At 31.8% G+C, this 24,470-nt stretch overlaps 2 protein-coding genes and 1 long non-coding RNA gene across 5 annotated transcripts; 1 reads left to right on the top strand and 2 right to left on the bottom strand.

Annotated features, from left to right (window-relative positions):
- LOC120580723 (uncharacterized) lies at positions 1-654 on the bottom strand. The gene is made up of 2 exons (XR_005646454.1): positions 301-654; positions 1-141 (listed from the first exon to the last, which is right to left on the bottom strand). It is a non-coding gene; the product is annotated as an uncharacterized lncRNA (long non-coding RNA).
- A 5,144-nt stretch (positions 655-5,798) lies between these two features.
- Positions 5,799-9,086, bottom strand: LOC11439429 (F-box protein At2g27310). Of its 3 annotated transcripts, XM_024783659.2 has the most exons (3): positions 7,937-9,086; positions 7,229-7,315; positions 6,386-7,139 (listed from the first exon to the last, which is right to left on the bottom strand). In XM_024783659.2, the coding sequence occupies exon 1, from the start codon at positions 8,930-8,932 to the stop codon at positions 7,997-7,999; it is 936 nt and encodes a 311-aa protein (XP_024639427.1). In that variant the 5' UTR covers positions 8,933-9,086; the 3' UTR covers positions 6,386-7,139; positions 7,229-7,315; positions 7,937-7,996. The 3 variants fall into 3 exon arrangements, with proteins under 3 accessions (XP_024639428.1, XP_003611411.1, XP_024639427.1); XM_024783660.2 differs by lacking the exons at positions 6,386-7,139; positions 7,229-7,315 and adding an exon at positions 5,799-5,944; XM_003611363.4 differs by having other exon boundaries at positions 6,384-7,315.
- Positions 9,087-18,035: 8,949 nt separating this feature from the next.
- LOC11439428 (beta-amylase 3, chloroplastic) lies at positions 18,036-20,660 on the top strand. The gene is made up of 4 exons (XM_003611361.3): positions 18,036-18,628; positions 18,727-18,937; positions 19,290-19,400; positions 19,805-20,660. The coding sequence occupies exons 1-4, from the start codon at positions 18,093-18,095 to the stop codon at positions 20,576-20,578; spliced, it is 1,632 nt and encodes a 543-aa protein (XP_003611409.1). The 5' UTR covers positions 18,036-18,092; the 3' UTR covers positions 20,579-20,660.
- Positions 20,661-24,470: the final 3,810 nt, after the last annotated feature.

Below are 24,470 nucleotides of genomic sequence, written 5' to 3'. Positions count from 1 at the left end.
TTCACAAATTTAATTTCTCAACTCTCAAATGTTTCTTGGTGAAGAAAACAAATTATGTCACACATATATAGAAAGCAATAATTAATATAATTCAAGAGGAAGCAGCACGTAGAGGAGAAAGCGACTTTGTACAGCTATAACCTACAAAGAAAGGATTAACAATTAGCATTTAGCAACCACGATTATGATGCAAAACCAACCATTCGATTTATCAATAAAAGACAACAAAACAAAGAACTCTATCTTGTGATGGTTTGGTTGTAGGATTGTAGCTAGATAGCAATCAGAAAACTAAGGTACCTTTTCATTGTAACCACTAGTAGAGCACGAGGCATGACCCATGACCCTTTTGAAATAGTTTTGTGTCCTCACTTAGAAGCAAATAAATTGACCCTAATTAGTGACCAATTAAGAAGAGTTTATATATATTCTTCTACTTTTGTCTCATTCTAATTAAGATTTTTCAATCGTGATCATATATTATTTGGGGACCAGTAGATAGGTGCGGTGAGGTGGTGGCATTGACAAGGAGGGAATCAATAAAGAAGGCTAAGCCAAGGGTTGCTATTCTTCTTTGAAACGAATGTTAATTATGATTATTGGCATTATATTGACTTTAGATGCAAACAAAGGAAGTTGCTATTGCCTTTCAAAGCTGAGGTGCCAAATTAATATATGTATTATGTATATAGTTTCAACAATATATATCCCTACTTTTAGTTTCTTTTGTTGAAAAATAATATAATATAGAATACTTTTGGATTATTGATCGGTTCAATATTATAGGCGATTCTAGACGCTTGGAAATTTAGAATGATGATTATTTTGATCACACGCCTAACTATAATGGATTAATCCACAAGTAAATAAGAACTTTCTTTTTATGAGAAGTAAATGAGAACTTTAGCTTCAAATCATGTATTGTTAGTTTAGAAGAAAATATAAATCAAACTATGGGATATCATGAAATAGACGGTACTATCACGTCTTCCATCTTCATCTAGCACCAACTATTAGTTTCATTAATATTGTTTGTTTCATTAATATGGTGTTTTTTTTCTCACAATTTATGCAATTATCAATTAATTGGTGCAGGTGTAAAGATTTTACCAAAAAGAGTAAGTGTACATATAGTGTGAGACTTCATTTGTTTGAGTAATGATATTTGTACACTATTTTGACAAAAAAAAAAAAAATATTTATACAAGTACAACCATTTTATGACAATTTTTGAAATCGCATTCTTTCTCTTTCTTCTTATTGGTCAAAGACAATATAGAGATAAAAAAAAGACATAGTATAAACACAACGAGAATATGAGAATGAAAGTTATCCAAAAGTTATCTCAATAATTATACAAATATAATTTCTCATTTGTTTTTCATTCAAAGAAGTCATACATATCAAGTACGACTTCTTTTAAAGTCATCAACCCCATTTTCAACTCATTCATACAAAACTATAGACCAAACCAACATACTTTTAGACCTATGAACTAATTTTCCAACATTAACACAATAAAAAGAGCAGAAAGACGGATACATACACAAATGTCGGATATGGTGTATAAGGGTTGATCAACCCTTTAGATAAAAAGTCTTACATGTACTTGTAACATCCAAATCATTTCTTTCATTCTAGACTCTTCAACCCCAAATTTTCACGGCTTGAAGAAAAACTCCCAAATTCAAGATTTATATATAATTATACGATTTTGGCTTCAAAGTTTCATCATTCAATCTAATGTTGATGGCTAAAAACAAAAAGAGTTTCAACCCCAAAATTTCATCATTCCACCTTGCCATATTGATTAAAAATAATGATTAGTTAAAATAAGGGAGGAGTGAGAAAAAGTTGGGTTGAGTTAAAATGACTTTAAAAGACATAATTTAATTACTTTTGAAGAAAGAAAAAAAGTGGTTTTTTTTTTCTTCAAAATAAAAAGATGTATCATGATTCCCTCAAAAAAGAAGATGTATCATGCTATTACACCCTTTTAATTTTTGAGCGTGTGTGCATCAACATTTTTCATATAGAAGTCATCCTTATGTGATATGCGATAAGGCTGTTGGACTATAATTTAAGATTTTGATTGAGAAATTTACAAGTTAGACTATAATTTAAGATTTTGATTGAGAAATTTACAAGTTTCAGGATTTGAAACCTGCATATATTTTCGAAATGATGTGTCATAGTAACTTTTTTTCCTTGTTTTTTAACCCCACCCTTTCATGGCTTGGCTTCATCCCATGAGAAGTAACACACTATTTAATGCTATCTCTGATAATCATTTTATAAAATAAAGATTAATCGATAAAAAATTATGTATTTGATTATTATTTTAAGCTAAATACATAAATTTTTGTTGATTTATTTATCTTTTATAAAAAGAATCGGAGAAAATTATAATTTTCTTATAAAACACTCTTTATTGATTAAAAAAAAGAAAATGTATCTTTAATCTATTTAAATTGCCCCTCTTCAACTACTCGGAAATGTCCTTAACCAATGAGTTTTCAATTTGTACTCCATAACTTAATAAATTTGATTAGCAATAGGCATACCACACCGACCCACTGATAGCTCCTAATTAATTCAATTAATGTTGTCCTTTCGGTCATATTTGTTAGGTCACAATCTTTTCCCGTTTTTACACATTTGTATTTTTATCTTTTTAGGTACTACTTACACAATAGGTGACAGTTGATTTTTTTTTGTTTTTTTTTGAATAGAATAGGTGACAAATGATATCAACCATATTCTGTCCTAACATATAAATTACTTAAAATTATGGTGTGCGGTAAAAACAAACAGTACTGCACATATGAAGTTATGAACTCTCCTTACAAAAAATAAATCAAGGCACACAAGAGGTCGGTTAACCTATCATTTGTTCTCATTTCACTGAACCGCACATTTCTTGTATTCAAAATTTTCATATCTAAAATATAACTTTATAACGAGAATTCCAAAAATCATATTATAAAAGAGTGGTTACAACTTACAAAAATTATAGTAAATAATTTTTGGATCTCTGTTTTAAAGGAAGTGGGCGGCCTGCATCTAAAAAATCTAGACTTCAATTGAGAGCAGGGACGGGCGCAGGAACAAAATTCCTCTCAATAATGTTCATTTTTCTTAATGTAGAATAATTCAATTAGTAGCCACCAGGGATATTATGTGCCGGGGTCGAAGTTCGAACCCCAAATTCTCCATTTCTCCTCACTTAATGTATGTGAATTTAACTACCACTTGACTAAAAAAAATGTGATCATGTCAAAAAGAAAAATGAGACCGGCTAAAAATAAAATGTTAACCTTATGAGCTTAAAAAAACCTTGTGAGAGCTTTAAATTGTTTATTGAAATCCTTTTATCAACCGATCAAACCATTCTAATGTTTATTCCTTTATAAATATGATCTTACTCGACTATCTTATACATTTCTTACACCCATAGATTAAATGTATATTTTCACTTTTAAAAGAGTCAAAGTAATTCTGAACACTTAAAATTGAATATCTTTAGTAAGTGACTTTGTCTTTATAAATGATTTTAATTTAAAACTACAGTTAAATTTTATTATCAAATGTTATCTTTATACTCAAATATACCTTTAATTCCTTTTAAGTGAATATATTCAAACACAACTCATTTCACTTTGAATTCAATTTAATCAAAATCAAATTTTGCCACCACAGCACATATCATCAGAAGAATGATAAGCTAAACCATGTGGCCTTTTGGCACGCACATGGCATGTAAAGGTGATTATATTTGCGTTTTTCCTAGCCCTTTTTTTAGCAATAGTTGAAACCTTTCATTGGAATTGTTTTAACCAAATACCAATGGCATCGGAATGGCATGAATCACAGCCATAATATAAGGTACCAATTAGTCACAATTATAGAGAAACGTACCGTGATACACATAACCATGTCCCCATGATTCTTGGCTGCACACACATGTGAGTTTCCTTTTAAAAAGACGAATATATAAGCCAAACCATACCCAAAAAAAAAATGATGCTCTCTACTGAATCACAGCTATATGTCTTAGCAAAGTTAATTATATATATATTGGTGAATTATTTTTATATCTTTGTTTTAAATTTGATCCACTTGGCATATCACCATTTCCATGTGATATATTCTTAGCTTTTCTTCATCCTTATCACCAAACATAATCATACTTATGTGGCCTTAACCAAACTTAAATTGGTCAAGTTTAGATTACTACCAAGTGTAAATCATGTTATAAGATGTAAAGTCCTAACTAGAGAGTGGTGGAAAGTGAAGTGTTGTTGAGGTTTGATATAAAGTTACATTACCTGACCTATGTTATTAGCATGTTATATTATTTGCACCACATATCACCTGACCTATGTTCAAAAGTAAAATAAAGTCACATTACAATGATAATGTGATGAGCATTTCCCACTTTGGTCAAGCTTTTTTTTATTGTTTGTTTCCTTTTTCCTGGTGGGATAATAATACTGTACTCTTTAATGAATAAAAATCTTATGATAGAATCATTGTTGTGACAAAAGGGAAGAGATCATTAAGCATGAAAATTGGATTAATTATATAAATAAATTAGCAAAAGATGATGTTGCGATGAGGATTAACGCCATTGAAATTAATAGTGACAGCCTTGTTTTCAGGGGGAGGAAAATGTCCTTGAATATTACATGCTCAGCACCAAGAAAAGCAGCATACTATCAGAAGTATTGAAGAGAATAAAGTAAAAAACAAATCCACTTCTCATTTAAGAAACCGACAAGGCTATATAAAAACTTCATGAAGAAAATAGGAATATAGAGTAATGGAATACATGAAAGGGTGGAAATAGACTAGATCGAACTAGACTTTATATTTTCAAGACTTAAGTCTGGTTCGTTGAAAGTCTGATATGACATGTTAAAAAACATATTTTCTATGAACATTTTTAATTAAATAATATGATCTAAGTTTAAATAAAATAGTAAACTAATAGATCAATGATATTAAACTCTTTCTTGATATTTAACATGATTATTTAGAGAATTAGTCATAAATTATATATATCATATTTTAAGTTGATCATATACAATAATATTAATAATAAACGATATCAGTCATATTACTTGTAAATTAGTCTGATAGTTTTAAGAGGTTTTTTTTATGATTGTGGTCTGACCTTTTTAGTTAAATAACCTTTTAAAAAAGCATAAGCCTTCTCTACTTAAAAAAAGTCCTTGTAAATCGGTCTGACCTCTTACCATCCCTGATTGCTGGGTGTTGTTGTTGCAATGACATGTCCATTGAGTTCCCAACCCTGCCTAGGATCCTTCTTTTGTGGCAAGAGATAAACTAAGTACCACCACTTGGAATTTTATTATTGTTCCTAAATACATAATATTTATCAAAAATTTCGTTGTCCTATTTGTTTATAAGCTTATTATTAAATTTTAAACCAAATTATTTCCTTATTAAAAAAATAATATTAAGTTATACTTAAAGAGAATACATAGTTTTAACTTCCTTGCAAGATTACCTTCATGTGCTCGTTGCACTTTTAGCTCTGCTCGCTTAGCGAGAAAAAAAAAATCTAATAGAGGCATGAAAAGTTAAAACCATGGAATTGTGGGCATGAGCTGCAAAAATCCAGTTTCTGTAAGGAAAATTCAGATTTGATCATTTCATTTTAAGTTCCTTTGACTGATCTATATCCCTTAAATGTCCTCCTTCAAAATTTTAAATACCATTTTTGCATAACATATTACATCATGGTGCAGATTTTTAATTTCTATAAAAAAGACAATAGGTAGAAATTCATTGAACATTGACACGACAAGAACTTAAACACAGAACATCTCAATGGCTAGCAATCCATTGTCTTCAAATGAATAGGATTCAATGCTCTCAAGACACACTAGTGTCATATTTGACAAGGTAGTATATTAATCTGCATAGTTTATGGCATAAAACACAAATAAGTAACACCTAATACACAAAGTAACTGAAAATAACAAACTAAAACTGAGCTTTTATCTCATTATATAGATTAAAAGTTTATTAGGGAAAAATAGGTGGATTACAAGTTTAATTAATGATATAAAAACTTGAATTACAAGTTAGAACTGGTGGTAGACTGATTGAAAAAAAGTTACACAGGGTTCATTTGGAATTGTTTACAAAGTTGAATCAAAGGTAGCAACATCTTGTAATGTCATTGCTGTTAAGAGAATGGATCGGTAAAACCGGCCACAAAAACTTGGTAAAGTTGATAGGATAGTGTGATGAAGGAATGGATAGAATGTTGGTGCATGAGTTAATGAGCAGTGACAAGGAATTATTCAGAACTATTCAGAACTGAACTATCATATTTGATCCACTTTCCCTTGTGCTAAAGAAAAACCTGAAATATATCATCATCTCTTTCTATTCTACAAGGAATTAATTAATAGATGACATAAAAATGAAGCATGCCATGGTAATCAAATTCATGATCATCTTAAAAACAACTAAAAGAAAAGGAAACATTTATGCCTTTTGGAATCATTTCCTGAATCTATGTACAACTTATACAACAAAATTAATCAAGAACTTTTCAGTTTTATTAAAAACACTTAATTCCAAGTGTAATAGGAGAGTACATGTCCTAATCATTTGCTGCACTAGTTGTAGTCAATAGGAATAGGAACCTTGCTTATGAGAGCATGCATATTGGAATTCAATCCAGGCTCAATTTCTATTGGTTTTCTGTTGTCTATCATACCATGGCTTCTAAGCCTTTAGACGGAAATGTTTCAGTCCTGGAAGTCTGTCCAAATATATTAACCGACACATTGTTGTTTATCTCATTAGCTGTGGCATTTGAAGACTCTGTTTGCTTCTCTTGATCATCTTTTGGCTCAACGAATTCCTTTTTAGCATCTATCCCCTTCTGGTTGAACCCAATTCTATCTTGTATGTCGTCTTCATCATCATCAATACTAATAAGTTCCTTCTTGAGAGTAGGCATTCATTCTGTTGATTGCCACTGAGTTTCTGTTGTCTATCATAGTCATAGCAAACATTACGGAGTCTGGCTCACCTTATATTTTAATTTTGGTGTCAACTGTGCGTATGACTACATCTCATCTTTGACAGCAGAGAAGCTGCATTGTAGTTTTTCGATTATATGCAATTCTTAGTGTTATAGGGTATAATGTTGTGGTTAAATACTACAATTCCATTGCAAGATTACCTTCCTGTGCTCGTTGCACTTTTAGCTCTACTCGCTTTGCTATGCTTGATCGACTATCAGTGAATACAAGTCGTAAACCGCAGGTCACTGCCCAGATGTAATGATGAAAACAGAATCATTTGCAAAACAATTTAGGTTTTATAGCTGATAGAAGAATTTCCATCATTTGTCATTAGGTTCTTATCACAATATCACACTACAAGTACTTATATTGCCTTTATAATCTATATCAAGTATTGACTTCAAAAAAATTATTTTCTATTGAGCTTTGCTATTTAATGCGAATTTTTCATATGGACTTTTGATGAAGAAGTTAATCGCTAAGCATACACAAGGGGCCATGTAAACGATTACTAGTGAGGATAGAAAAGTATTTGTATAAAAATAACCTCTATACTTGCATTTTGCGTTGCGTTTGTTTTGTAGCAGTTAACATTATGCTATACTATTTTTGAGAAGTTATGCAAGGGTGGGATATGTAGAAGAACATTGACATGATTGGTTTGTGATTCTTTGTTAATTGTTTGCAGGAATCATCTAGTACATACGAGCTTACAGAGGTAAGCTCGGGAGGCAAACTTGGAAGGCACTTAGGTTAGAATCAATATATAGAATAAAACCTACGCAAATATAAATTACCATCGTTACATCGTGGGTCCAAATATTAATAATAATAAGGGAGTTCGAACAAAAACAAATGCTAATTACCATCATGACGCTGTCACCACGCAAGGCTTTACGAGTCTGAATCTGATATGGAACTACTTGTCAAGTTTGTTTGTTGATCTTCCTCTCCCCATTTTCAATAGCATTGGAGATGATTAAGTTACCATCCTTCCGTGTCAATTGTTCTCCATTCATATCATCCATTGTAAATTCAATTGTATCCATATAGAACTTCTCTTCATCACCTTCTTCCCAGCCGCAGCACGTGATCTTCACCTCACACTTGACCATCTCTGTATAAAACCCTACAGGCGCCGGTATGAAGGTCTCAAACACCACTTCAACTTCAACACTTATGGGCAAGCGTATTCTCGTCTCTTTCACCGAAACAGGTTTACAAGTAGAAGGATGAAACAAGCTCCCCGCACAACTTCTGTATATTTCGACAACCACACAGCTAAGACTCATATTTTGCTTCAAGTATTCTTCACAGCCCTCTTTCTCTTTCTTTACACTGAAGAATTTCCTTCTATCCGCCCGGGCCAGGCCGCAAGGCCAATGTATCTTAAAAGTTCTTCTCGTGTCGTAGTACAACTTCGGGCCCAAAAGCCGTTCCATTGTTGTGTCTACTTGTTCCATTTCTGTTGTGTCTACTTGGTCCAAATAAAGACCTGAATAACAAGGTTCTCGTTGTCCCTGTAAAAATATATCCATGTTGTACATGAAAAATGTCACCGGACGAGGAGAAGGGGGCGGAGGAGGAAGAGGATGATGTTCATCAATGGAAGGGAACGCTTGGCAGAAGAAGGAACGGTAACTACTGGGGAATCTGGAGACCTTTCGGCAACCGATCCCATCTCCGTAAAGCAAGGAAGGCCAGGTGGAGATGCAAATCTTACGCATTAGATCTTCGTTGTTTATGATCAAGTGACGGAATTCAGGAGAGACGCAGGATAACCTGATTAAGGTTTCACCATCCAGACGTGGAAGTAAGTGGAATGGAACGATGTCTTCATCTAACCTATCAAAATAATTCATGGCTGAGCTCAACCACTGCTACTAGGTTTGTTGTGTTCAAGCGGCGGCTAGGTTTTGACGCAAAGACATAAGATTGGATCGAAGTTGTTGTGTACTTTCCTGCTGTTGGTTTTAACATTCAATACAAGATACGAAATTTTGTTCTATATCTTTAGATACGTACTTTCACCCTTATAGATCATTATTATTATTTTAAATAGTAAACTTATATGTAATTTTAGAGAAACTATTTTATAGGCACAACTACAAATGATAAATATTTAGATACACTCACATCAAATGCAAAAATTAAAAGAATAAAACTATATAATTTGATTGATGTGATCTAATTAATTTTGTTTTAAATTTTTCTATTTGATATTAGTGTGCCCAAATATTTATCATTTGTGGTTATGTTTATAAAAGTGTTTCTCCTAATTTTACATGTTCATCCAAATGGTTTGCTTTATTAATAAAGAGCTCTTATAGGTGAACCACCTTAAGTGGCATACACACATTTGACCTTTGACCTCCACACCAAAATGCGACACGCGGCTCCTTTTAATGTGTGAATCCATAAAAAAAAACATTAAAAAAACTGTAAAACGTCATTTTTCTTCCTCCACCGCCACCAACCATCTTCTGTTTCCGGTGAGGAGAGGGGAGGCAACGAGAGATTTCTGATCTGTACAGAACGCAAGGCAGGAGGCCGACGGAGATGAGGAGGAGTGACAGGGAGGGTGTTGTTTAGATCTGAGACGATGGTGGTAGCGGTGGTGAGATTTGGTGTGAGGACGGAGACGATGGTGAGATATAAAGGTCGGGATGGTGGTGACGGTGGTGAGATTTGAGGTCGATGACATCGGAGATGTTTTTAAAATAGTCCTTACATTTCAATAAAAATAAAGATAAGTTTTTGGAAAAATAAAATGTTTTCAACGAAGATAAGGGTAAACGTCTCTGCCCTTCTTCATTCTAATAGTCCTTCTTCATTCTCTAATAGTCCTTCTGGAAAAGCAATGATGTATTTACCAAGCCCCCAACTATTAGATCTGAGCAAGTATTCGAAGAGCTTCAACCTCACTCAATTTAGTAATTTAATTTCTCTTAAACTTTGTGTTTGCAACAAAGTTGTGCGGCTTCCGTCACTTGGTAAACTAACATCTCTAAAAAAATTGGAATTATTTCGTACGGATAATCTGAAATACTTGGATGATGATGAATTTGAGGATGGTATGGAGGTGAGGGTTTTCCCATCTCTGGAGGTACTCGAATTATATTGTCTACCAAACATAAAGGGGTTATTGAAAGTGGAAAGAGGGGAGTTGTTTCCTTGTCTTTCTAACTTGGATATCTAGAATTGCCCTAAACTTGGACTGCCATGTCATCCATCTCTTAAACACCTCGTTGTTGAGGGATGTAACAATGAGTTACTGAGGTCAATCTCTACCTTTCGTGGTCTTCAATATCTGGTGGTACTTGATTTCCGAGAACTGAAGGAGTTACCAAATGAACCCTTTAAACCAACTTTGACGCATTTGTATATCTATGATTGTAATGAGCTTGAGTCCTTACCAGAGCAAAATTGAGAAGGTCTTCAATCCCTTAGGACTCTAACGATTTGGGATTGCAAAGGATTGCGATGCTTGCCGGAGGGTATTCGACACCTCACTTCTCTTGAGGTTCTGAGAATCATTGGTTGCCCAACATTAGAGGAACGATGCAAAGAGGGAACAAGGGTTTTGTCTCAAACTCAATGAAGAAACAACTTCAAACAAAAGTAAAAAGAAAATAAACGAAAACACAAATAAAGATCTGAAAGAAAACTAAAAAAATATAAAAATAAATCTAAACAAAAACAGTTTAAATCATTACCTTCAAAGCTGCAAATCAACAGGGTGTCGGTTCGGTTCGGGTTAGGTACCAAACTACATAACCGACAGGTTAGAAGCGCAGTCTCAGACTCTGTTTGGTAAAAATAGCGGATAGCTTATAGGCTATAGCTGATGACTTATAACTGATGACTGATAGCTAATAAGCTACTTGAAGTGTTTGGTAAAATTAGCGGTTCAATAGCGGATAGATGTAAAATTACAAAAGGATATTTTTAATTCATAATAAAGTTTATATCAATTAATGTTTAAAGTATTTAAAAATTAAAAATTGTTAATTTAATATTATTATTAAACTAATTTTTAATTCCTAAATATTAATTTATATTTTTTTCATTTGCCTAAAATAATTAGATATAAAGTGTAAAAAAGTTTAAACGTAACAATAAATAAAATATAGTTTGTACAAAAATATATATATAGCAAAGGTAAACATAACGTTCTCATTTTTTTTTTGTTGGAGAAAATTATTGTCCTTGTTCTTATTCTCTACAATTCGGATATATCACACTAAAATAACGTCTCATTTTGCAAAAAAAAAAAAAAAGGTGACATTAAATATTGAAATAGTCACACAAAATAAAACGTAACAATTGTAACAAAAAAAACTTAAACGTAACGGTAAAAAAAATATATTTTTCTATTGAGAAAAAAAAGGATCTTTCATTCATAAGAAACTAGCATTCATATTTAAAACATATGTACTTTACTTTATATTATAATAAATGATTAAGGGTAAAAAAATGAAATTTAGTTAGAATAATAAGGGTAAAACTGAAATTAAAAGTGAGAAACTATAAGTTATAAGCTCAAACGCTACTTGAAATAGCTTCTGAAAAATAGCTTATAAGCTCGTGAAATAAGCTATAAGCTCATGGTGAAAAAGTGTTACCAAACAGAGTTTTTTTTTGTCAAACGAACTAATAAGCTATAAACTATATGCTATAAGCTCATTTAGTGGGCTTACCAAAGACCAATGTTTTTTAAATCGGTTTGTTCGGGTTCGGGTTCATCGGGTCCGGGTTTATCGGATCGGTTTTGACGGGTTGAAAAACATAAATCCAGAAGAACGAATAAGAAGATTGTTGCGCTGTATTTTTATATCTCAATTCGATTTAATAAACTAAGAAGGGTAAATCAAGTTAGTAACCATTCGGATTGCTGCAAAAACCAGTAAATAGTTATCCCTTAAAAATCCAAAGAAGAAGAAGGAGGAGAAACGGAAGGAAGAAGAGAGAGTGGAATCTCACACGGCAGAGAATTAGAATGTACTAAAAAGTTACATAAAAGATTAATGAAAATCCAACCTTTAATTTTAGGGAAATTTTCAAAATTATCAAACATTATTTGTGAAATTACCTATTAACTAATTCTAGTTCAGACAGACTTCCACGAGTAAATTAAAAAATTATTTGTGCTTAGTTGGAATCATTTACTTTGCTCTCTAGTTATTTTAGTGAAATCAAATCTATAAACTAAGTATTTAGAGTTTATACATTTTATACAAATATTATATGTTGTCCATATATCATCACTCTCACACTTTATATCTGTTCACTACTAGTAAATTTCTTGCATGACTTGAGTTAATGATAGCCATAATGTTGCAATAGACCTCTATTGGCTGCAGAAAATGTCGACCAAATAATATATTATTATTGATTAACAAATAATTGATTTGAGTAAAATGCATGGTGATGTACTAGAGACGCGTGAAGGGAAGCAAACAAGGTTAGTATACTTAGTTAAAGGAGAACCACAAGCTAAGAAGAAATTTTACATTTTGCAAAATTATTAGTGGACTTGTGGTTTAAGAAGCTATTACTATACGATGTGGAATTAAGCAATGTGAAAATATGATATTTGCTCTTCTGTGTTTGCCCTCATCGTGACAATGATGTTTGATTCTCTTTAGAAAGAAAGAGACTACTATTGGACAGAATAACCATTTAAATTTGAATAGGTTACTGTGATTTTGTGTGTAAATAAATTCAACTAAATCCGAATAAACACAAATAAAGTCATTAATTACACTAACAACTTTTTTTAAGAAATGTGAAAAAAGCAAAAGGAACTTACATACATGGACGAATGAAGTATTTATTTATGAGTCTTCCTAACGAGTACCCTAAGAACACTCTTTAATAATACATGATAAAGAAATTATTTCTTAAAAAAATTAAAAACTTTAATTTCCAATGTATTAGTTACATAAACTTTAACAAAAACAAACTTTTAAGGTTACTAAACAATGCCCAACGACACTCGATCTTTATCATTTTCAAATAATAGATCAACCGTGAGGAAAAAAGGTCACCGGTGATTCTATTTAATTGGGCACACACCATCAAAGAAAAGTCATTTTCTTTAAGCATAGCCACAAAATGATCTAAGAGAGGAAATTAACTTACGGTACAAGGCAACATTTAAAACCTGAAGCCATATATAGTATCTTGACTCAAACTATAGAGAGGAAATTTTAGTTCTTTTTATCATATATGGTATCTTGACTCAAACTATAACTTGGCCTTGATGTCCTGTAGTTTTGCATTTCCTTTTGCAGTCGTTAATCGTGTGGTGATGTGTTATTATTTTGTTAAGTGGGAATTCTAGCATTAAAGAATGTAATGAAATAATTTTTTTTAATAAGAACAGTTTGTCTAAGTATTTGTTTGTATATGTGTGGGCAACTCACTCACGTTTCACAGCAACAAACAACGTTACTGCAAAAGCTTGCTTTCCTAGCTTCTTAAAATCACGGTTACTTTGCCTCGGTTATCCCGCAAACTTACGTTTCGTGAACACTAACGCATATCCAATCAGGCACTAAGGCTTTCAATCTTCCTTGATACACACTTTTGTTTGTATGGCTGCATTGATGCCTTTCGAATCGCTTTTAGCACTCTTCGTCTTTTTTTGCAGTATCCATGAGGACTGTGCAATTATAATGTATGGATATGTTAACATGGAAATCTGAAGTAGTGGAATCAAACATAATTGAGGTAGAGATTGTAGTTGCGACATTGCCAATTTCATTTAATTTAGAATCAAATACTAGCATGATGCATTTAATTTGGTCGATATATATTTGGTTGACAGTGGCTGCATTTATGTTAAATGGATTAAAATAGCACATATCTTTGAAATCTTTCAGTAGCATTTGATTTTAGTGTTGACTCTGTGTTTGAGTGCTTACATTTAACGTGAATAGGATTACATATAGGCCAGGGATTGGTTTTGTTGCCTAACACTACTAGATGTCATAGCTTTGGACAAATATTTTTTTCTTGTTACATATTGGCAGCTCAATTGACTAAAATTTTGGCTATCTTTGTCTCTGGTTTGATGTGTTTGAAACAGAGAATAGCTCGTATCCACTATTTAGTAACATTTATGCAACAAAATCTGCTTCATTGCAACTAAATTGGTCTGCTAGAGATTAGCTTCAAATTAGCTACAAAATAGGTAACAATTTTTAAGTGTTGCGAGTAAGACTCTCAAGTATTACTAATACCAATTAGTAACACGGACTTTACCTAACATTTATCAAATGTTACAAGATCTAAATAGTAACATTTGGTTTTGATTTAGTTACATTTTTCAAGTGTTACAAAATCTCATATATGTAGTAGTGATACTGCCTTCGTTATGAATTCTTGGGTGAATTCTTCAGGACATATATCTTTTTCGGGTAGCACTTGAGTGACATTGTGGTTGATGACATTGGTGACAATGACCAACAACAATGTCACAAATGGTTTTCTTCTTTCTCTTTCATAAGTTTTTTTTTGTACACTTGTGACATTGTGGTTGACCAATGGCACGAATGTTACCAACCACAATGTCACTCAAGTATTATCCATCATTTCCCTAATTATTTTTACTAATAATTGAAATCATTTACTTTGCTCTCTAGCTATTTTAGAGAAATCAAATCTATAAAATAAGTATATAAAGTTAATACATTTTATACAAATATTATATGTTGTCCATATATCATCACTCTCACTCTTTATATCTGTTGACTACTAGTAAATTTCTTGCATGCCTTTTGAGTTAATGATAGCCATAAAATGTCGACCAAATTTATTATTATTGATTAACAAATGAGTGAAATATTGCATGGTGATGTAGTAAAGACGCGTGAAGGGAAGAAAACAAGTTTTGAAATTGGCGTACGTGGATACTTAGCTAAAGGAGAACCACAAGCTAAGAAGGTATCGTTTGGTCCGACTTTTTTTCAACTTTTCTACGTTTTTAAGGAGAAGTTAGGCCAAACATAATATCAATAAAGTACCTTCGAAAAAAAGTACTTTTTTTAGAATGCATAAAATTGAATGGAATGAGCTTTAACCAAAAGTTATTGAATGCTACTTCAAAAAACTATTTCTCCCCAATTTATTTCACATGAACCTCTCTTCAACTCCCGCCAGCAACCTTTTGTTTTATTTTTTCAATATGCTTTTTTCTTTCATTTTTTTTTTAACCGGTCCATTTAATTTTTTAATGAGGTTCCATTTAAGTTTATTATCTATTTTTTTAAGGAATTTTATTATCTTTTTATCAGTTATATATTAATTTCAATATCTTTTGATATCATCACAACCTCGCAAATATTTGTATTCACGCTGTCAATGAATGAAATCGAATATTTTTATTCCCTTTCTTCAATCACGGAAATACACACACGTTAGCGTTTAGAGTAATACTTTATGTTTCTCTTTCTGTTTTTTTTTTGTTATGCTAATGCGTATAATTTTTGTTAGTGTTGTGTAATGCGTATAATTATTTTTATAAAATTTTGATTTTAATTAAAAGTACAAGTGTAGTTGTCTAAAAAAATTATACTTATATATAATTTACACATTTGTATTGTAACAAACTATGGATATCTTTTTCTTATTAAAAAAACTAAACATATCTTTTTCAATGACACCAGCAATGTAACAAATATAATATTATATAATATAAATTCTTATCTTTTTGATCAACACTAAAAATATGGTATTCTTATAACAAAATTTGTTATAGAGTATAATTGGAAAAGATATTGTACAAATTTGTATTCATGTTACACAAAATAAACGTCATTGAGTAAATATAGTATTGGTAAAAATATATCTTTTATATTTTAAACATTTTTTCCCTTCAAAAAATATTTTAGACATTTTTTTATTTATTATGTTAATTCATAATGAATTCAAAGTTTTTTTATTTATAGACAATGCATAAATATATGCAAGGTCTCGGGTTCGAACCCCAGACACCACCAAAAAATAATAAATTCAAAGTTTTGTACAATATCTTGCCAAACAACTTTTAACTCAAAAATAACTTTAGAACTAAAAAAAAAAAATAAAGAAACCAAACAGCTTTAACCTTTTTCTTAAAGAGCTTTATTTTAACTTTGTTTTAAAGTAGCTTTTAGACCGAAAAAAAGCCTGGCCAAACGGTACCGAAAAAATTTTACATTTTGCAAAATTATTAGTGGACTTGTGGTTAAGAAGCTATTACTATACGAGTGTGGAATTAAGCAATGTGAAAGTATGGTATTTGCTCCTCTCTGACAATGAAGTTAGATTCTCTTTAGAAAGAAAGAGATTGCTGGAAAGAGACTACTATTGGATAGAAAAATTAGATCACATATATAACCATTTAAATTTGAATTTGAATAGGTTAATGTGATTTTTGTGTAAATAAAGTTAATTAAATCCGACTAAGCACAAATAAATTTTTAATAAATACGTCTGCGGAAGTCTGAACGAGTTAATAGGTAATCTCATGAATGTGTTTGATAAGTTTTGAAAATATCCCTGAAATCTGTTTGAATTTTGAAGGGAAAATTGGTTGATTTGAATATGAATGTCTTTGAATAAAATGCAAAAAGTGAAAAGACTTGGAATTAAATTGCGAGTAAAAGCAAATACAGTAAAAACTCCTTGAAAGTTTTGTACTAACAAAATTCGTCAAACATAACATTTACTTCCACCTTTAGAACATCCCAATATAAGTCTTGAAAAACATAGTTAAACTCATCCAATTTCGGACTATTGTTACCATCCAAAAAAACAGCATTTATTTATCTCCTCTCCTTTAAAAATGGCCTTAAAAGTTTTTTTTTATTTTTTTATTTTTATTAATTACTTTAAATTTAATCTCTTGAATACCCAGAATGTCAAGAATTCAAGATATTTATCTTTAATCAAAGATGCCACGATTTTCTTCTTTTTTGCAACAAAACAAAACCTCCCCGACATCCTACCTAATACCCCGACATTCCCTTCCTCAATATTTTCTCTATCTATTATTCTTTCCATATGAATTATTTCATTAATAAATCCTTTTTCTCTTTAAGATTTATACCAATTTCCTAACTTACATGTGAGATTTAGGGTGTGTTTGGATTGAGGGTTTAGGAAGGGAAAATAGTGGAGGATTTACTTTTCTTTTTTAAATTACGGACTATATAACAAGTTTTTTAAAAATAAATTAAGTGTGATTGAAATATTATATGATCATTTATCATGTTAATATGTTAACTTTTAAAAAAATATTTCACAGTGTCCGTAATTTAAAAATTAAAAGTAAACTCTCCACTCTCTTCCCCTCCCTTTCTCTCCAAACTTGCAAACAAAGCCTTAGAGTTTTTGCACACATTCCTTCACGCCAAATAGTATTAAACTTGTTGCATGAACCTAATCAATAAACTTTGATACATTTAAATTTTATTAGGTCTGACTCATTCTTTAAATTTTTAATTATTTAATTTATTTTCGAATAATAGATCAACCGTGGGGAAAGAGATCACTAGTGATTCATTTTAATTGGGCACACACCATCAAAGAAAAGTCATTTTCTTAGAGCTTAGCCACAAAATGATCTAAGAGAGGAAATTAACTTACAGTACAAGGCAACATTTAAAACCTGAAGCCATATATAGCCGACGTGTTTATTCTTTTCTATTCTTTTGTTGTGGTAAAAGACCGACATGTTTATACACTCATATATTTACTTTTGAAGTTAGATCATTTTAATTCAAAAAGAAAAAAGGAAAAAAAAAAGTGCATCATAATAGAGGAGGTGAAATGGAAGAAGTGGTAACACGTAAGCATGGACCTACCAAGGTTGCCAACTTCAATTTTTCCAAAAATATCTAGTTGTTATTTTGATAAATAAAATTATATAATTAAGAAAAATAAACAAACATTCTTGGTCTATATATATATATTCTCACCCTCCAATCTTCAATAGCAAACACTCAAATAGAGCTAACACTAAAAATTAAAAATATGGCTCTAACACTTCGTTCTTCAATTTCCTTCATTCACAAAAAAGAAACAAGAGTCTTAAAATCTCTTGATGATTTTTCTTCCAACAAAGTTTCTTGTCCGAAATTCAAACCTTTGTTTCATCTCAAAGCAAAGAGTTCAATGCAAGAAACACATTTCACAAAGGAAAACACCAACTCTGCAGTTAAGGAAAACAAGAAAAGGGAGAAGGTTCTCGCGCCATCGATTGCTCATAACCACGATGCTGATTCAACTAGAGTACCGGTGTTTGTGATGTTGCCATTAGACACGGTAACAATGGGAGGAAAATTGAATAAAGCAAGAGCAATGAATGCTAGTTTGATGGCTTTGAAGAGTGCTGGTGTTGAAGGAGTAATGGTTGATGCTTGGTGGGGTTTGGTCGAAAAAGATGGTCCAATGAAGTATAATTGGGAAGCTTATGCTGAACTTGTTCAGATGGTACAAAAACATGGTTTGAAGCTTCAAATTGTTATGTCTTTTCATCAATGTGGTGGAAATGTTGGTGACTCTTGCAGGTATGGAAATATCTATCACTCTTGTTAAACAAAATATTCAACTAGACCAAAAATAAAAAAAAATCAAAGACTAATTTGGTTTGTATTGCATTTTATAGCATTCCTCTACCACCATGGGTGCTAGAAGAAATCAGGAAGAACCCTGAGTTGGTTTACACAGACAAATTAGGAAGAAGAAATCCAGAATACATCTCATTGGGATGTGATTCAGTGCCTGTTCTAGCAGGAAGAACTCCACTTCAAGTCTACTCCGATTATATGAGAAGCTTCCGTGATAGGTTCACAGATTATTTGGGCAATGTTATCATAGTAAGTTTCACCAACTTGGTCTTCAATTTTGGGGTTACTTGATAATTAAGAATTTAATATACTTGGCTATGATTTTTAGATAGCAGTCAGTGTAATCTTATCTTATAAAGTACATTTTCTGCCGTACATTAATTTGTTCAAAATTTTATTGAAGACTATCGTCTGCCTCCAAGATATTAATTTGAGAGATATTCGTTTGACAAAATAATGAAAAAAATACATTCAATTTGTCATATTAAGGATAGTTGCAAGAGGAATGCTTGTTGGGGACACTTGTGATTGATGATAGACTAAGACTTGATGCATATTTGGTCATGTATAAAGTTCTAATCAAAACCAAATTCATTTGCAGGAAATTCAAGTGGGACTTGGTCCATGTGGGGAGTTGAGATATCCATCTTACCCTGAAACTGATGGAACTTGGAAGTTTCCAGGAATTGGAGAATTCCAATGCTATGACAAGGTACAAAATAATACTCCCTCCGTTTCAAAATGAGTGTCGTTTTAACTAATTGCACACAAATTAAGGAATGGAATGAAATAATCATTAGACATAGCACTTTTACTAAACTGCCTAAGAAAAAGACAAAAAGTTGCATTGAAAATTGTGTGAGAGAAAAGTTTGAGTATTTATTGAGGGTAAAGTTTGGAGAAAAAAATTAAAGTTGTATTGGAAATGTAAAGTGACGTTCATTTTGAAACAATTTTTTTTGGCCAAAGTGGCAGTCATTTTGAAAACGGAAGAGTATCATTTTTGAACAATTTTTCAAAATAGTCCAAAATCATATTAACGTTAGACATGTTACATACAAAATATCTCTCACAAAATATCTAGCTACTAACCAAAATGACTCATTTTTCAAACAGTATATGAGATCTTCTTTGGAAGCATCAGCTGCGGCAATTGGGAAGAAAGAGTGGGGAACAGGTGGACCCCATGACTCAGGACAATACAATCAATTTCCTGAGGATACTGGATTTTTCAAAAGAGAAGGAACATGGAACACAGAATATGGAGATTTCTTCCTTGATTGGTACTCAAGCAAGCTTGTTGAACATGGTGAGAAAATTCTTGTATCAGCTAAAAGCATATTCCAAACAAGTGGAGTGAAACTATCTGCCAAAATAGCTGGAATTCATTGGCATTACAATGCAAGATCACATGCAACTGAATTAACTGCAGGTTACTATAACACAAGGTTTCATGATGGTTATATACCAATAGCACAAATGCTAGCAAAACATGGAGTTATATTGAATTTCACATGCATGGAAATGAAGGATAATGAACAACCTGGCCATGCTAATTGTTCACCAGAAGGATTGGTGAATCAAGTGAAGATGGCAACAAAGATTGCAGGTGGTGAACTTGCTGGTGAGAATGCATTGGAGAGATATGATTCAAGTGCTTATGGTCAAGTTTTGTCTACAAGTGGATTAAGTGCTTTTACTTATTTAAGAATAAATAAGAGGTTGCTTGAGGGTGAAAATTGGAGGCAATTTGTGGACTTTGTTGTGAGTATGTCTGATGGTGGTAAACCAAGGCTTTCAAAATCTGATTCATATGGGACTGATCTTTATGTTGGACACATTAAAGGAATTAAGGAGAGTGAAGTTATAATAGAGATTGCTCTTGTGTGAACATTGAACACATATTTCATCATGTTGATGGGTCATGTGTAAAGTTACGTTAAAAAGTATATTGATATACTAGTTTTTTTTATTTATTTTTTTATATATATTTGTTGGGTTTTTCGGTACACTCCGGCCCTCACTACCAACATTATTGAGCTTGGTGTGCGTAGATAAATTGGTGGGTGTCTAGAATAGATAGATTATAATGTTATATCTAAGTGAAAAATGCAACTCTTTATAAACTTTTTTAGACATTTTCTATTTTTGATGTTGAATTTGCGTTTTTTCCAATATGAATTTTAGTGAGAATAATAGAATTATGATTGGTATATAGGAAATAAAAATGGCATAATTGACACACAAAAAAACATGAGATCATCAATCATTTTATTTCTTTTAAATAAAAGTTCCATAAGTACTGCACATTTAATTCCAGAAATTAATGTTTTCCATTTGTTTGTTTCAAGCTTCCAAATAATTCCAATCATTAACGCATTCACATTTTATTTCTTTGCCTAAAAAAGACCTTAAAAAGTCTTCACTATACTACCACAGTACCACTCTCATACTCTCCTGTCAGTCCAATCTCAGCTGCACATTTCTATGATATATGTTTGTTATATTTACGATTATCATGTTAATATCATTCAATCGGAATCAGTCTTCTTCATGTGCCATTTCTGCTTCTTTATCTGGTTTGCTTTGTTGATTCTTGCTGTTTTAACATCTATCAACAAAATGACCAAACATGTTGCATTTGAAACATTGAACCTTCCACCCCTATTCAAGCAACCGTTCTTGGAGGGACATTCAGTTTAATCTCGATCAGCCTTGTATGAGTTACTTCCTTTGATTTTTACTCCTTTTTATTGGAATTCATTTCCTTCCATTTGTTCCTTTTTCCTTTACTGTTCTCATCACCACCTCGCTTTGACATAAGTACACGCAAGGCTTGGTCTCCAGTTCTTGAAGCGGATCTTTTTGTAAAATCCTAAACCCTTTTCATGTGATTTCAAAGAGCTTTGGAGCTCTTCATATCCTCCAAAATTTTTTACTCTCCAATGGCCGCAACAACGTGATCATATTCTCTAGGCAAACTTCAGATGATTTTCTCTACAATCATCCGATCGGTTATAGCTTCTCCACTTGTGCTCCTCTAGTCAAGCACTTGAGTGAAATAAGTAGAAACCTTCTTTGTGGCCTTGTTAGTAACAACTTAAATGGTCACCTAAGAGGCTGGAGTTTCACTATATTCACCTTCTCGCCACTAATGTAGTACTTCAAAGGAGAATCTCACGCCTCCTTCAGTGTGGTTGTTGTTGAGGTAATAGAGAATTGGTTGAAAATGAGATAAAACAATTGAAAACAAGAGAAAAGGTAAGAGAATTGGTTCAATAAACCACTATTTCACATTTACTTGCAATAGAAGCAATTACACATTTCAGTGAGAGATCAAGATAAGCTATTGTGATCTTCATCTCACTCAATCATAACTAACTTCCATAAACATAAGCAAAGTAGTTACAATTGATTTGCTAAGTCTAAAACAGTCTTAAGGTCCAATTGCTTGCGGCGCAAGTTACTGATGTGTATGGTGCTATTCTTCTTCACTATACAATAAACTAGCTTCCAATGATTTTGTGTTATGCTTTAGCAGCCTCCCACAAGCTGGAGTATGATAAATGTTTAATATACCAAGCTTGGAAATGAATGAATTGAATTTTGGAGGAGGTGATGCTTTTGTTAGGAAATCTGCTAGCTCTTCATCAGTAGAAATAGGTAGAAGCTTGGGCATTCCTTTTTGAATTTTCTCTCTAACCAAGTGGAAGTCTATCTCTAAGTGCTTTGTCCTTTCATAAAAAATTGGATTAAAAGCTATGTGAATTGCACTCTGGCTGTCACAGTACAAGACATGTTGTCTGGTGCATTTGATGTTAAAATTCTTTAGAAGATATAGTAGCAGTAAACAATGTTCTATACTCATCCTCTTAAGATGATCTTGATATTGTCCGTTGTTTCTTAGCAGTCATGATATGAGAGAAGATTCTAAAAGGAAGCAAAAACCTGTAGTTGATCTTCTATAATCAACACATACTAATCTTGCTTTATATCTTTCAATAGAACCATTTGCTTTGTGCTTTACCTTATACACCCACTTACTACCAAGAACCATTCTTAGCTAAAGCTTCCAATTCAACATTCATAGATTCTAACCAATGTTTAGACTGACATGCTTCTCTATAAGTTTTAGGCTTAGTACTTTTTGTGACAGAAATAGAAAATGATATATGTGATGGAGATAAATGATCAAATGGGCGAAAAGATGCATTAGGGCAGGGAATACCTGAGTTGGTAGATTCTGGTGATCGAGAAGAAGAATTATTATTACACACATAATCTGCCAAATAAGTTGGTGGAGACTTAATTCTTGTGGATTTATGTAAAATGGGTAATGTAGTTGAAGAAAAAGAATTGTCAGAATTAAAATCACAAGAAGAGGAGTTACTTTGTGTAGGGGATACAGTTTCACTTTTTCAGTGTTGGAAATGGATTCATAATGACATTAGATTCAGGTTTTGGCTGATATTTCTATGGCACTCCCATGGAAGTGGAACAATAGATGTACTAGATTACTAGGAAAAAATGCATTCATGGTGTGCAACATTTCTAGAAACAAAAATCTCTGCATGTTAAAATCTCTCAGTTTTAGTTTTTTATTCAAATTTCTAGACTCAAAAGATGATAACGTGACATTATATGAAGTGAAATATGATATGATGATATAAAATCATCTAGGTAGATTTATTATTTATATATTATTTAAATTACAAAAATGAATTATTTCTAAAATTGAAACGGGAGTTTTTAGCAATTTTCTTGCAATTTCATGAGTGTTGATCATCCCACATTCCTATTTGTAGTCCAAAAAGTTGAGGGAGAGACCAAAACTTGGAGATTTTAAAAGGACGGTCAATTCTGCGAGCGAGTCAAATTATGAGGACCATAATTATAATTAAACTGATATATTTTATTAGGATTATTTTTAACCTCAAAATTGATTCAATTTTCACCGCGAACAACCCCAGTCTTAATCCTCTAGTTCACATGAGAAGGGGCCTGATTTTCCATAAAGTGGTAAAGTAAACAACGATCTCTTTTATAAGAGTTTTATTTATTTATTTATTTCCAAAAATATATGGTTATTTTTCCAATAAAATATATCAGTTTAATTGTAGGGAACTTCTACGGTACACCTCACAAAAGTGAGGTGTATCGGTACTCCTGGTTCAAAAATTTATAATTTAACGATCATTTTATGAAATAAAGAGTTATTTATCAGTATTTATATTTTAGAAACATCATTTTATAAGAAAAAACATCATTTCATTGTTTATTAAAATTGTATTAAATTTTTAACATTTTCTCATAAAAAATAATCAATATTCTTTGTTATGAGTAATAAAAATTCAAAAAAAGTAAATTTTATTTCTTCGACGCTTTTGGTAAATACAATTTAATTATTACAATTGTCAATGATAAAAAAACAATTCTTTTTAAAAAAAAACAACTTATTTAATTATTAATTTAACGATTTGGTGTACCGGTGCACTCAAATGTATAGGTGTACCATAGAATTTTCCTAAAAATAATCCTATCTAAAGATGAAACTCACATCGGGTACATATAAGTTTGGATGTCTGCTTTAAAAAAAATAAAAAAAAATAAAAAAATAAAAAAAAACCTTATCAAACCCAATCAAATGTGGTTTAGTTTAGATCCTTTTTTGGTTAATATAAAAAATTCTATTAATTAATATACTAAAAATTAAACCCCTAGAATTGATGCAGTGGTGAGAAGTTTGGGTAGCACGCATGAGATCTTAGGTTCAAACCACATT

Source organism: Medicago truncatula, chromosome 5, assembly GCF_003473485.1.
Source record: "Medicago truncatula cultivar Jemalong A17 chromosome 5, MtrunA17r5.0-ANR, whole genome shotgun sequence".
NCBI lineage: Eukaryota > Viridiplantae > Streptophyta > Magnoliopsida > Fabales > Fabaceae > Medicago > Medicago truncatula.
The sequence above is the reverse complement of the archived record's forward strand: the minus strand, read 5'-3'. Positions and strand labels throughout refer to the sequence as shown.